Genomic DNA, 15,599 nt, shown 5'->3' with positions numbered 1-15,599 from the left:
ACAGCTCCCTTAAACGCAGGGCTGACGTTGCCGGCGCTCGATAACCAGCTAGATACAATGACAGGATGTCAAGAATGACTTGAAGAGCTTCGCTAGGCTACACATGGTTTAGCACAAGCACAAGCATATCACAGCGGCCGTTACTGCTAAATAAAACTCAAAAATTCAAAATGGATGCAGATCGTGAGAGCGGCAAATTCAAGTAAACACTAAAGTGAAAATAATATACTAAATAAAAACTTCAAAAAGATATATATTCCGAAGCTCGGTCACTCTGGTTGTTAAAAATTACTATTGCGCCTAAATGTATGCAACGTTTTTGTTAAGTGTATGTATGGTGAATTAAAGCGAATGGTTATGAAACACAGCAAATATTCTACACCCAACAAGCATGTCAATAAACTTTCTGCTTTGGTGCAGAAGCTTCTAAAATATTTCGAGAATTCCATGACATATCTTAAGTTTTATTCGAATTCTTAATTGGTTTGCTTATTAATTTCAATGATATTGGATTTAGTGTCTGTTCTTTTAGAACATTAGTATAATTTAACGAGATTTAGGTGTACGTATTGCACAATAATTGCTTTATTAACGCATGGAACCAGAATGGCTCAGCTCTTTTGCATCGGGCAAATAAAATGAAATGAAAATAACTAAAGTTAAGCCACATACATACTTCGTCAGTAATAGCCTGCGGGACTAGAAATCTGAGGACCCGAGCTCAGTCTCGCGCGGGAAGAATTTAATTTTAATTTAAATATACAAATATAATTAAAAAAACAAGTAATCATGTTGAATTGCAACAATTTTCAGAAGATCGTATATATTATATAAAAAAAGATATTAGCGATGTCTTCGATAAATCTGAAATACCTAATTGATCACTAGCAAACTCGCAGTTTCAAAAAGGTTGGACAAAAGAGACATGGGTGTTAAAGGCCTTGGCTCCACGCTGCAATTGAAAAGATGATTCTTGCCATATGGTCAGTGTGGTCTTATTAAATCGCTCCCGACGTGGTTGGGCTAGTACCTTAATAGCGCTTGTTCCCAGAACGAATCGGATCTATATCCATCAAATGACCATCAGCATCGATAACATTTCAAAAAACTTCCGACACTTGTGTCGTCAACGTTGTGAATATGGTCGTGGAAGACCTGATGATACCAAGCTTCACGATGCGAAAATACTGTAAAGGGTAAGGTGATAGTTGCCATTTTAGAACAGCTCCTTAATTGAAGGAACTTGTTGCCATTATTGTGCAGTCCTTGGTAACTCCTTTCGACAAGAAAGCGAGCTTCTAAATGTACAAACTGAACAAAAGTGGTGATAAAGCACCACCTTGCGGCAGTCGCTGTTAAATTCCTTTTGGGTTTGATGTTAGGTTCCTGAACTAGACCGATGCTTGTCGGCAACACAGATAACTTGTGGTCCACCTTTTTAGACTAGGTGGTAGGGGGTGGGCTCTTGCAAGTCTGTGTGTTTTGATAAGTCCAGCGCTACGAGCACTGTTCTTGGGTAAGGTTTTGGTTGAATAAGCAATTCTTTTCAATTAGAAACAAGTTTTTCTAATCGGGGTTGCCCCTCGGCAGCGGTATGGCAACCACTCTGAGTACATTTCTGCCATGAAAAGCTGCTCAGTGAAAATTCATCTGCCTTGCAGCTGCCGGTCGGAGTCGGCATCAAATATGTAAATCCCATCCCGTCAAATTGTTGGGAAAATAAGAAGGTGTAAGACGCAAGTTTTAAAAGAAATTCAGCCTAGATCTCCTCGGAGGTAATCCGCGCCAAGTATTTAATAATTTTCATACTTGTGGTTGACAAATCGCAAGTTTGCGGTGAAATATAAGGGAGCAGTAAATTCTACTGGAATGGGCCGGTATTTTGGAAAATTCCCTATTTTATTTATAATGGCTGACACTTGCACGAGAGTTTTGATAAAACCGGTCAATGAATGAAGGTCGACCTCATTGTATAATATAAGGATATGACGTCTTTCATATCTCTGAAGGGAAGTCAGTAATTAGTGATACAAATTTCTTGTTCGGAACTTGACCTTAAGTTCCAAATAATTACTACTTCGATCGAAGCTAGGGGTTTTCTAGTTATAAAATCGACAGTTTGGAGTTTTATACTTCAAATTTAGCATATATTTGAGAAATAGGCCACCAAAGAAAAAACTGCTACCAGCTTTAAAGAGATTCGACTATGAGCCACACACTGTCCTACCAGTTCGGTACTATCGAAGAAGGCGATAATGTCGTAATAGATGCAGTATGTAGAGTTTCGGTCCCGTACGGAGCCAATGAAAAAGTACCAAGAATAGAACTAGATCTTAGGACAAGTTCGGAGACGATTTCCACAACTTAGGATATCGCCAAGTTAAATTCGTCAGATGGCGAACTAGTAGTGGTTCGAAATATACTGAAAGCGCGCTAGTCTTGAACTAGAGACTTTACCTATAGGGTATTTGAATACCCTGCTTTCGTCCATGTTAGAGGACTAGCCTCTTTACTTAAAACGTCTCTCGGTGAAAAGATATGTAAGATGAGACTTGGCGGGGGATTAAGTAATAACAGACAGTGCTGGCGAGTACCGGATTCATATCTGGCACAACAAATTTGTCATCGGTAACACTCGCTGGAAATAGTAGCTTCTGGAAGAATGTTATTGATGAATGCATATATGGTTTGAGGTCAAGTAACCTACCCATGACAGATATCAGAAGGTACTGATCATTTTTATTAGTACATACCCAATTGATAGGATAATATCTTCATTTCGAAGGTGTTTCACATCAGCCATACATGGAATGCAAACGCAGTTTCTTGTTGAGTACCTCATTTTGAGTCCTAAACATCCTATCTGGGGGAATTCTCAGATGTAGAACTCTTACTTTACGAAATATGTTTTGTAGGTAAATACGCCCAGAATATTTACTGCCTCGATTTCTGGCATCGTTATCCTTTAGCGGAGCTAAATCGTGAGCCGGAGTAATTAGTAGCCAAACTTCCCCAAGGATGTGTTCTTTCTCTTCTACTATGGTACCTTACTGTGAAGACACGTATTATCCAGGCTTCAGTCTACATGCCAGGTTATTGTATATGCTGATAACATAGCCCTGACAGCTACTGGTAAACATCTTCCGGTGCTTAGCGAACTCTTGCAAAATGCACTGAATCTCAGCAAAATTTAGTCTACGGAATCTGGGCTCAGTATCAGCAGTGAAAAAACTGAAATGGCTCTCTTCACCCGCAGACGCAATATACCTTGAAACCATACTTTTTCTTCTATATTCAGCCACCTGTAACGCGGCGAAGCTCAACTCAATCGAACCTTAGAGGTACTGCCGGTTTATGCATGCCCAAATCCTGAAGCGAGTCCCCGATATGTTCTTAAAGCTAGACCACACAATACCGTCCACTTCCTGGGAAACAAATTTTCCACCAAGATCCCAGAGAGGAGCGAGTGGGCCAATTGCATGGAACCGGGAAGCCAAGAAATCTCCGTCATCAAGGATGGCTCTAATCTGAACAACAGAGTTGGCAGTGGATTATTCTCAAGGAAACTCAATATAAATAAGAGCTTATGCTAACCAGATAACTGCAGTGTTTTTCAAGCTGAGCTTACAGCTGTCTGGGATACTGCTTTCTTTCTAATCAACCTGCCGGTGAAAAACTCTGTTTTCATCTTTTCCGATAGCCAAGCTGCCATAAAATCCCTGCAATGTAGTGATACAGCGTCACTAGTGGCGTTAAAGTACAGGGAAGCTCTAAACAAGCTAGCTGATAAGTACAACCTGGGCATAATATGAGTCCCAGGCTACAGGAAATTGCGCTGCTGATGAGTTAGCAAGGGAAGGCACTCGCTTGCAAACAATCACATCTGTTCGCTGGCTGGGTAAATTCTCCTCTGAATGCTTGCAAGCACTGGCTGCGATCTCAGTGCATGGAACAATCTAAAGCGAGATGGGCCATGGTACCAACATGTAAGGTGTCCAGACAAATCTCGCCAAAGCTGGACGAAAAGTGAAGTGAATCATCTCTCTATTAGCCCATTACTGGGTATTCTAACAGGTCACTGTCATATGGGCACCCATCGGGCTCATATGGGCCGGCAAACAAATGACTTCTGTCGCAGCTGCAGGGACGAGCAAAGATAGAAAGCGTAGAGCATTATCTATGCAATTGTACCGCCCAGTCAAAGACCAGGTAGCGATATCTCTACAGAAACTTCTTTGCGTGCATTGCGAAGCTAGAATCCGCAAATATAAACAAAATTCTGCGCTATATTAGGCAAAATCATTGTTTTAGCTTAATGGATGTATGCACAACATTCCACAGAAAGGAAACAAGGGCTCCTTCATGGTATTACAACGGGCCACATTGGCTTACGGAAGTCTCCGCTTGGGCAGCGGAGGTGGTCACTTTAATTTAACCTTACCTAGCTTCCCTGTAGGAAAAATATCAAGATCTGAGCATTCAGAGCCGTTACCACGACTCGCTCACCCTCAATCGCTTTGAAATGCTTTCAACTGGCGAATTAAGTATTCCCCGTTAACTTACTTTTTCTATAGTATCGAACTAGTGAAACTCTAGCTACAATCTTATTTGGCAGATACTTAAGGTCTAGCTTTGAGCCAGAATTTTTTATCTTTAATTATTTCCAAAGGGATATAAGCTGTTTTTTTTTTACATCTATATACGTTCACGCTTAAACTTTATATGGACTGCTAAGCGTTAAACTTTATCTACACTTCTGAAATTGCTGGGCAGAAAATTAGTACTTCTAAATTTCAATACGCATTATACTCAGATGCAACTGAAATATGTGTCTATGTTTCACCTCTATGTTATACACAGACATAGATCAGAGGTTTGTGTCTCCGCTTTCATATTCTGTAGCTGGTTGTCGCTAGATGGGTCTCCTAAGCATTATCTTAGTGAGGACGCAAACGTAGACGTATATACGTGTAAAACGTAGACGTATATACGTGTAAAACGTAGACGTATATACGTGTAAAAAAAACACGGCTATAAGTAAATTAATTCAAAAGGCGTTTAATTTTTAGAATTTTTTTATTTTAAAATAATTCTTTTTTTTTTAACAACGGTTACCTTTATAAGTATTACATTGACTCTTTTAACTTAAAAAATAATTACTGTTATGTGTATGTGCATAGGTATCGATGCGAAATTCATAAAATTATTATTTATTTATGAGTATTAACAACTTTGTTCTTGTCGTAAAACAATTCAGAAAGCAACGACTACACTTCATTGCTAAAGTGTAGTGTTGCCATATGTTTTTATTAAATTTTTGTTCTAGTTACTAATATTTTTTCACGGATATACAACAAAGTCACACGAACTATACTAAAAATTGGTACTAATTTAAAGCGGACCAGGTACATTCCGCTTAGTAAATACGTCGGTGTTGGCCATATGAATCTCTCAAGTTTGCTACAAATTGGTTTAACCACAGCAGTTATAGTTTTGCTCAGCGTTGTTGATTCCACCAACCGGAATTACGTGTTGTCACATAATTTTTCAAACCATCACCTTGATTGGGAAATAAATGTGGGCCACCAGTTTCGTAGGACAAACCGTTATTGAACACAAACGCTTTCGCCGCTTCCCCACGCTGTGAATTCGCCAGCGGTGGTAAATAATTACGATTTGGTGTTATAACAGATTGCACTGCAGGTTTGATCGGTTGCTGCGCCTGATAAGGTTTCAAGTAGCGCGTGTTCGGTCTTGGCACATTAACACTTGGCGAGCCATACAATTTATTACCACCCAAATTCACTTGTGGACCATAACCTGCAATATTTGTGCTTATCGCAGTTGAGACACCATAAAAATTGCTAGAGGCCACTGAATTCGATGGACCGTAAACATTATTACGTATATCACAAACAGTATTCTCTATTAAAGAACTTAGAGGCGCTGTATAAATACGGAAGTTGACATCATTGTAATCAAGATCGGATAGTAAAAATACAGGCATGCGATCGGAGAGTACCCAAACATTTTTATTTTCATCAATTTTAACATCGGCTGGAAATACAAGTCCCACATCATCACGATCAACAATACCGTGAAATTGTGGCGTATATGGCATCGATGAATGCCAACAGCCTACCGCATTCTGATCAATCAAATTAAATAATTCAATACCATCATCACTCATCACATGTGAGGTCGTATGCGCATTGGGTCCACGTTCATCCAAAACAACAAAATCATGAAAACTATCTTCAACACGAGTTTCATCACGTAGAATACGTGTCGATACCGCAAATTGACGATGACTTGCCAACGGACTGAAAAACAATGTACGATAACCATCTGAGCGTATTGGTGAGAGTGCCAAACCGAAAATACCCTCCTCACCCCATTGAAAGTTTAAGCCGGCAATATTGAAATCGCCACGTAAAGGATCGGGGAAAAAGTAAGAATGTGCTGAAAAGCGCCATGATTTATTTTGTTCCCACGAATAGACAATCAGACCATAACCCAGCTCATCAGAAAAGTAAGCGTATGCATCATCACAATTTTTGCCTATATCAACTGCAGTATTGGCTATGAAAGTGTTAGCGTTAGTGTCCTCTGGACGTAAAACGTAACGACGTATACGCGTATTGGTTTGCAAATCAAAGACATTCACTGCATATGGACATGGATTTTGTGTTGTATTGCCGATACCAACGGTGCCTGTATCAAGTACCCAAAGGCGTCCACATTCATCCGCTCTAATGCGATACGCGGTTGTGATGCTGTTCGCGCAATCGCCTGCTGTGTTGAAGCGCCAGTCGGGGTATGGAATTAATTCAGGTGAACCAGTTAGACTGTGATCCATATTGATGTAAGTCAGCGTGGCGGGAATGCCTGCAGCAAAAAAACAAAAAGAGATAAATATATGAGATATGAGTATCAATTAGGTCAGTAATGTGGGCTGAATATAGTGAGTAGAGATAATGATTTTCGGAATTTTTGGCTCTACGGGATTTTTTGGTACTAAAAGTTCAATCCCGGTATTTTGCTTACATATATTTCATTTTAACAAATAATACAATTCATATGCACATACATAAGTTTGTCCTTTTCATGGAAGTTTGAACGATTTCTTTTTTTTATTGAAACAACTTTTTTATAAATTTGATGTTACTCTTACCGTTGGTGGAGCACGCTGCTACCACGGGCGGCTGCCAGAATATGGTTTCGTTTATTGAGCCTATAGTGGCTAAACATTCCAGGTTAGAGCTTACGTATTCTCGTATTTTTTTGAGAAAAAAATTGTCGCGAGTCTCAGTTTTTCGTGAGATTCTCGAATCTCGAAATACGCGTAAAGCTCGCGATCCTCTCGAGATTAAATTAAAGTCACTTCTTGAAATTTATATTATTATTTCCACTGTAGCAAAAGGAAAAATTAATATTTTTTACTTTGCCCACCCTAACATATGTATATATTGTGTTAATGTGTGTTAAAATTTTAAAAATTTTGGTTCTTTTGTGTTTTTTGGCAATTTGCCAATACGGGCTCAGTCCAAAAATTTAATTGATATGGCCACCAAGGTTGTGTTGATTAATTCTCGGTAGCAAAATATTCTTTTGCGAATTATTTTCGTTGGACGTGTGTGTGGAGGTAAGTACTTAACACCTACATTGATGTATATTGGAGCGATTTTCCGTCATTCCTTGTCAAATTTGGTTTGGAGACAAACCGGTTTCAGCGTGGCGCCATCATTAGTATCTATTTTCATTCTGATCTTTGTTGTCGTTTTTCTTATAATTATAGTACGCAGGTGCAAGGCCAGGTGTTGTCAAATTGAATGTTTCTGTGTATATATACATATTTATGTGTCTTATATGTTTATGGCTTGTTTTATATATTTATAGGGGTAGTTTTCGCTGATAAACTTGAATATAGTTTGAGTTTTTTGTGTGTTTTTTGTTTTAGTTGGTTTATTGGTTTGTATTTATTTTTTGATGCTTTTTTGTCTGTTACACCAACGTGATTACTTTAGTTTTTTGTAATTAGTGTTTGTCAGTTCGTTTATTACTCTACCGTCGAATATTTCGAAAGGGACTTGAACCCAGGACTTTTTTTACTACCTTTATATTAGGTCGGTTGAATGTTTGTCCGCTTTTCATACAAATCTTGCAATAGATTTTTAAGTAGCTTCTCATTGAGATACAAATGTGGAACTTTACACATGCATAGGTTAGAACACCGTGACAATGCAACAAAAGGGAAAAAATCCGTTAGGTGGCGCACGGATCGAAATAATTAGATAAGAATTTTAAAATTTTCAAACCAGCTTTTAAGTAACTTCTCGATGAGCTAGATAATTGAAATTTCAAACCTAATTCAGAGGTCGATGACAGCCGATGACACAATACAAAAAGATTCGGTAGGGAGCCAATGGGCTGAGATATTTAGAAAAATCGAACGAAACGGAGGAAATTTTGGGATTGATTTTCATGTAAGTTCTCATTGAGCTACAAGCAAAAAACTTCACAGATAAGTTAAGACACCGAGAAAATTTAAGAAAAGGAGAAAAAAATTCCGCTAGGTGGCGAACGGATCGAAATATTTATATAAGAATTTGTAAATTTGGTGTTTTGAAATCGATTTTAAAGTAACTTATCATTGAGCTACAAACATGAATCCTCAGAGACAGGTTAAAACACCATGACAAAGGAACAAAAGGAGAAAAAATTCCGTTAGGTGGCGCCCGGATCGAAAAAATTAGATATGAATTTGAAACCGGGTTTTAAGTAACTTCTCGATAAGCTAGAGGCTAAAAATTAAAAGCTTAATTCATAGGTCGATGACAGCCGATGACACAATACAAAAAGGTTCGGTAGGGGGCCCACGGACTGAGATATTTAGAAAAGCCGAACGGAACGGAGGGAATTTTGAGTTTGGGTTTTATGTAAGTTCTCATTGAGCTACAAGCGTAAAACTTGACAGATAGGTTAAGACGCCGAGAAAATTTAAGAAAGGGAGAAAAAAATTCCGTTGGGTGGCGCACGGATCGAAATATTTAGATAAGAATTTGGAAATTTGGTGTTTTGAAATCGATTTTAAAGTAACTTATCATTTTGCTACAAACATGAATCCGCAGAGACAGGTTAAAACATCATTACAAATAAAAAAAGGAGAAAGAATTCCGTTAGGTGGCGCCCAGATCGAAAAAATTAGATAATAATTTGGAGATTTGAAACAGAGTTTTAAGTAACTTCTCGATGAGTTAGATGCTAAAAATTTAGAGCTTAATTCAGAGGTCGATGACAGCCGATGACACAAAACAAAAAGATTTGGTAGGGGGTCCACAGACTGAGATATTTAGAAAAATCGAACGGAACGGAGGGAATTTTGGGTTTGATTTTTATGTAAGTTCTCATTCAGCTACAAGCGTAAAGCTTAACAGATAGGTTAAGACGCCGAGAAAATTTAAGAAAAGGAGAAAAAATTCCGTTAGGTGGCGCACGGATCGAAATATTTATATATAGGAATTTGGAAATTTGGTGTTTTGAAATCGATTTTAAAGTAACTTATCATTGAGCTACAAACATGAATCCGCAGAGACAGGTTAAAACACCATGCCAAAGGAACAAAAGGAGAAAAAATTCCGTTAGGTGGCGCCCGGATCGAAAAAATTTGATAATAATTTGAAGATTTGAAACCGAGTTTTAAGTAACTTCTCGATGAGCTAGATGCTAAAAATTTAGAGCTTAATTCAGAGGTCGATGACAGCCGATGACACAAAACAAAAAGATTTTGTAGGGGGCTCACGGACTGAGATATTTAGAAAAATCGAACGGAACGGAGGGAATTTTGGGTTTGATTTTTATGTAAGTTCTCATTGAGCTACAAGCGTAAAACTTAACAGATGGGTTAAGACGCCGAGAAAATTTAAGAAAAGGAGAAAAAAATTCCGTTAGGTGGTGCCCGGATCGAAAAAATTAGATAATAATTTGGAGATTTGAAACCGAGTTTTAAGTAACTTCTCGATGAGCTAGATGCTAAAAATTTAGAGCTTAATTCAAAGGTCGATGACAGCCGATGACACAAAACAAAAAGATTTGGTAGGGGGCCCACGGACTGAGATATTTTGAAAAATCGAACGGAACGGAGGGAACTTTGGGTTTGATATTTATGTAAGTTCTCACTGAGCTGCAAGCGTGAAACTTACCAGATAGGTTGAGACGCCGAGATAATGTAAGAAAAGGAGAAAATAAAAATAAAATAAAAAAGTTTAAACACATCCTTTATAGAAATGGACAACAATCAGCGCAAAAATGTCTCCTTATATAAAGACATATTCTTGCTAAACTTTGATTTTTAAATTTTGAAATAGAAATTGTAAAAATATTTAAGAGAAGTAAAGCTTCTCATGGAACTTGGGGGTGGGGAGGGAGGGGATGGCCAGAAGGTTTAATGTAGCCACATAAATCGTTCCCGAGATGGTCGGGCTAGCCCCTTAATGGTGCTGTGGTACCGGAGCGTACCGGATCTGTATCCGGCAAAGGAGCATCACATCGATAACACTCCCCAAATCCTTCGGGGAGCAACCTTATCGCAACAACAACAACAACAACAGAAGTAAAAATATAAAAACGTGGAGCGCAATTGATTAACTAATAATATCTCCTTTCCTACCAACTTTCCGATCCAACTAATGTGCGCTCCACTTTTATATTTTTACTTCTCATAAATATTTTTGCAATTTCTATGTCAAAATTTAAAAATCAAAGTTTAGCAAGAATATGCCTTTATATAAGGAGATATTTTTCGCTGATTTTTGTCCATTTATATAAAGGAAATGCTTATAATTTTTTAATTTTATTTTTATTGTTATCTTAAACTATGCTGAAACTAACTTGTTTAATATGTAATGTTTTGAAAATTAACATCTAATGTATGTGCAATGTAATGTAACTGATGAAAATGCGTATATGTATATTAAGCTGGGTCGATTTATTAACCTATATCGCGCCATCGATTTTTCGATAGGTTTTGGGCTCAGGAAAAAAAAGTTCCACTACGCATACCCAAAAAAATAATTTTCGAGCATGCAAAATTTGAGCTTTTTGACTTTTTTCTCTAATTTTTAAGGTTTTTTCATGACCTACTTAAAAAATTTTCATTTAATTTTAAAATTTCATAGTCCCAAGTGAATTCATGCGCTAAAGAAAAAAATATATTTTCGATCTTGACGATTTTTTTAGACAACCGTCTATGCCCAATACGTAAGCTTGTGGTAAAATTTTGATGTTGCTAGCTGTTAAAATGAGGCAGAAATGGGGCAGAAATGGCGAAATCCCTCTTATTGAACAATCGATTGTATGGGAGGTATATGCTATAGTGGTCCGATCCGGTCAAATGTCAAATCCCCCATCAAAATATGCCTGCTTACCAAATTTCATCAAGATATCTCAAAAATTGAGGGACTAGTTTGCGTTCAAACAAACGGACAGACGGACAGACGGAGGGACGGGCGGACGGATGGATGGACAGACTGACATGGCTAAATCAACTTAGCTCGTCCCCTGATCATTTTGGTATGCTTATTGGTGGGTCTAACGGAAACATATACATAAAAAATGATTTGGAGCCTTGAAAATGAAAAAAATCGATTTCGACCAAACCAAATCCCAAAAACCAAACAAAAAAATTTTTTTTTTAAACTGTTAATGCCGACGATTTTATCGCATAATTTTAAGTGAGATAGGAACTATGAGACAAATTGGTTTTCATCGGCAAAACTTTTGCACGTTTCTGAAGTAATCCTTAAAAAAATGGCGAAAAAATAAATTTTTTTACCAAAGCACTCCTCAAAACCCAAAAATATATATATATATTTTTTTTTTCAAAAAGCCATTATCGCCAAAGTTTTTAGCGGACAATTTTGAGTCGGATAGGGTATAAATGAAAATTTTAAAAGCAAATGAAAATTTTTTAAGTAGGTCATGAAAAAAACCTTAAAAATCAAAGAAAAAAAACGTCAAAAAACTCAAATTTTGCAGGCTCGAAAATTATTTTTCTGTGTATGCTTAGTGGAACTTTTTTTTCCTGAGCCCAAAACCTATCGAAAAATCGATGGCGCGATATCGGTTAACATGCGTCCATGCAAATCAACCCAGCTTAATATATATATCAAACCAACCTAGTATGCGGCTCAATAGCCAATTCATCAAAAATGGTCACCTAAACAAACTGCAATTTTAAGCTTTGCAAAAACAGCTTAAAAAATTATTAACACAAAACGAAGTTATTTCTTTCGTGCTCGCCGTCATGCAGTCTGCTGGATAAAGCTACTTGCTGTCTACCAGATCTAAAAATCTACTCGTTTTTGGTGAGCCAAAAAAAAGTGTAAAAAATAAAAAAATAATATCTTACTCGTGAGCACTTGAAGCGCGTGCGAGCCCCCATAGCTGCTGCGAGTTTCGCATTGATTGACTTCCAGTCAAAACTTAATAGTTTAATTCAGCTTGATTTGTTGACTAACAGCTGGCTGTGGAACAGCATTGTATGTATTTGTTGTATTATTTAGTGAATATGTTTACAAACACATTTTAATACTTGTTAGACGCTGTTAAAACGTCAATTAAATATCATAACAAGAAAGGAAGGTTAAGTTCGGGTGTAACCGAACATTAAATACTCAGTTGAGAGCTATGGTGACAACATAAGGGAAAATAACCATGTAGGAAAATGAACCGAGGGTAACCCTGGAATGTGTTTGTATGACATGTGTATCAAATGAAAGGCATTAAAGAGTATATTATGAGGGAATGGGCCATATTTCTATACGTGGACGCCATTTAGGGATATCGCCATAAAGGTGGATCAGGGTTGACTCTAGAATTTGTTTGTGCGATATGGGTATCAAATGAAAGGTGTTAATGAGTATTTTAAGAGGGAGTAATCCTTAGTTCCATAGGTGGACGCCGTTTCGAGATATCTCCATAAAGGTGGACCAGGGGTGACCCTAGAATTTGTTTGTACAATATGTGTATCAAAAGAAAGGTGTTAATGAGTATTTTAAAAGGGAGTGGTCCTTAGTTGCTTAGGCGGACGCCGTTTCGTAATATCGCCATAAAGGTGGACCAGGGGTGACCCTAGAATTTGGTTGTATGATGTGGGTATCAAATTAGAGGTATTAATGAGGGTTTTAAAAGGGAGTGGTGGTAGTTATATAGGTGGACGCCGTTTCGTGATATCGCCATAAAGGTGGACCAGGGGTGACCCTAGAATTTGTTTGTACGATGTGGGTATCAAATTAGAGGTATTAATGAGGGTTTTAAAAGGGCGTGGTGGTAGTTGTATAGGTGAACGCCTTTTCAAGATATCGCCATAAGGGTGGACCATGGGTGACTCTGGAATGTGTTTGTACGATATTGGTATCAAATCAAAGGTATTAATGAGAGTTTTAAAAGGGAGTGGTGGTAGTTGTATATGTAAAGGCGTTTTCCAGATATCGACCAAAATGTGGACCAGGGTGACCCAGAACATCATCTGTTGGATACAGCTAATTTATTTATGTATGTAATGCCTGCCGATATTTCAAGGGTTTTTATTTCGCCCTGCAGAACTTTTTCATTTTCTGCTACTTAATATGTTAGGTGTCACAACCATTTTACAAAGTTTTTTCTAAAGTTATATTTCGCGTCAATAAACCAATCCAATTACTATGTTCCATCCCTTTTTTCATATCTGGTATAGAATTATGGCATTTTTTTCATTTTTCGTAATTTTCGATATCGAAAAAGTGGGCGTGGTCATAGTCGGATTTCGTTCATTTTTTATACCAAGATAAAGTGAGCTCAGATACGTACGTGAACTAAGTTCAGTAAAGATATGTCGATTTTTGCTGTAGTTATCGTGTTAACGGCCATGCGGAAGGACAGACGGACGACTGTGTATAAAAACTGGGCACGGCTTCAACCGATTTCGCCCATTTTCACAGAAAACAGTTAACGTCATAAAGTCTATGTCCCTACCAAATTTCAAAAGGATTGGTAAATTTTTGTTCGACTTATGGCATTAAAAGTATCCTAGACAAATTAAATGAAAAAGGGCGGAGCCACGCCCATTTTGAAATTTTCTTTTATTTTTGTATTTTGTTGCACCATATCATTACTGGAGTTGAATGTTGACATAATTTACTTATATACTGTAAAGATATTAAATTTTTCGTTAAAATTTTACTTAAAAAAAATTTTTTTTTTAAAAGTGGGCGTCGTCCTACTCCGATTTTGCAAATTTTTATTAAGCGTACATATAGTAAAAGGAGTAACGCTCCTGCCAAATTTCATCATGATATCTTCAACGACTGCCAAATTACAGCTTGAAAAACTTTTAAATTACCTTCTTTTAAAAGTGGGCGGTGCCACGCCCGTTGTCCAAAATTTTACTAATTTTCTAATCTGCGTCATAAGTTCAACTAACCTACCAAGTTTCATCGCTTTATCTGTCTTTGGTAATGAATTATCGCACTTTTTCGGTTTTTCGAAATTTTCGATATCGAAAAAGTGGGCGTAGTTATAGTCCGATATCGTTCATTTTAAACAGCGGTCTGAGATGAGTTCTCAGGAACTTACATACCAAATTTCATCAAGATACCATAAAATTTATTCAAGTTATCGTGTTAACGGACGGACGGACATGGCTCAATAAAATTTTCTTTCGATCCTGATGATTTTGATATATGGAAGTCTATATCTATCTCGATTCCTTTATACCTGTACAACCAACCGTTATCCTTACTTACTTACTTAATTGGCGCTTAACCGTCTAAACGGTTATGGCCGTCCAACAAGGCGCGCCAGTCGCTCCTTCGCTCCGCCAACCGGCGCCAATTGGTCACACCAAGGGAGCTTAAATCGTTTTCCACCTGGTCCTTCCAACGGAGTGGGGGCCGCCCTCTACCTCTGCTTCCATAGGCGGGTTCCGATAGAAACACTTTCTTGGCCGGAGCATCATCTTTCATTCGCATAACATGGCCTAGCCAGCGCAGCCGCTGCGTTTTAATTCGCTGGACTATGTTGATGTCTGCGTATAGCTCGTACAGCTCATCATGAAATCTTCTTCGGTACTCGCCATCGCCAACGCGTAGAGGTCCATAAATCTTTCGAAGAACTTTTCTCTCGAACACTCCCAAAGCCGCTTCATCTGCTGTTGTCATGGTCCATGATTCTGCCCCATATAGCAGGACGGGTACGATAAGTGACTTGTAGAGTATGATTTTCGTTCGCCGAGAGAGGACTTTACTTTTCAATTGCCTACCTAGTCCAAAGTAGCATTTATTGGCAAGATTGATTCTTCGCCGGATTTCAGTGCTGATGTTGTTGCTAGTGTTGATGCTGGTTCCCAAATAAACGAAGTCTTTTACTATTTCGAAATTATGGCTGCCAACAGTAGCGTGGTTGCCAAGGCGCATATGCGCTGACTCTTTGCTCGATGACAGCAGGTACTTCGTTTTGTCCTCATTCACCATCAAACCCATCTTTACCGCTTCTTTTTCCAGCTTGGAGTAAGCAGAACTAACAGCGCGGGTGTTTAGGCCGATGATATCAATGTCATCAGC

At 38.1% G+C, this 15,599-nt stretch overlaps 1 protein-coding gene across 1 annotated transcript in view; it reads right to left on the bottom strand.

Moving 5' to 3' along the window:
* Nucleotides 1-5,105: 5,105 nt before the first annotated feature.
* y (L-dopachrome tautomerase yellow) overlaps nucleotides 5,106-15,599 on the bottom strand; it is a 50,291-nt gene continuing 39,797 nt past the window's right edge. Inside the window, exon 2 of the mRNA XM_067780010.1 lies at nucleotides 5,106-6,888. Coding sequence (XP_067636111.1) covers nucleotides 5,498-6,888 — 1,391 coding nt within the window. The 3' untranslated portion in view covers nucleotides 5,106-5,497. The remainder of the gene's footprint in view (nucleotides 6,889-15,599) is intronic.

The sequence above is a fragment of the Eurosta solidaginis genome, chromosome 4, assembly GCF_040869045.1.
Source record: "Eurosta solidaginis isolate ZX-2024a chromosome 4, ASM4086904v1, whole genome shotgun sequence".
NCBI lineage: Eukaryota > Metazoa > Arthropoda > Insecta > Diptera > Tephritidae > Eurosta > Eurosta solidaginis.
This window is presented reverse-complemented; position numbering and strand designations above follow the sequence as displayed.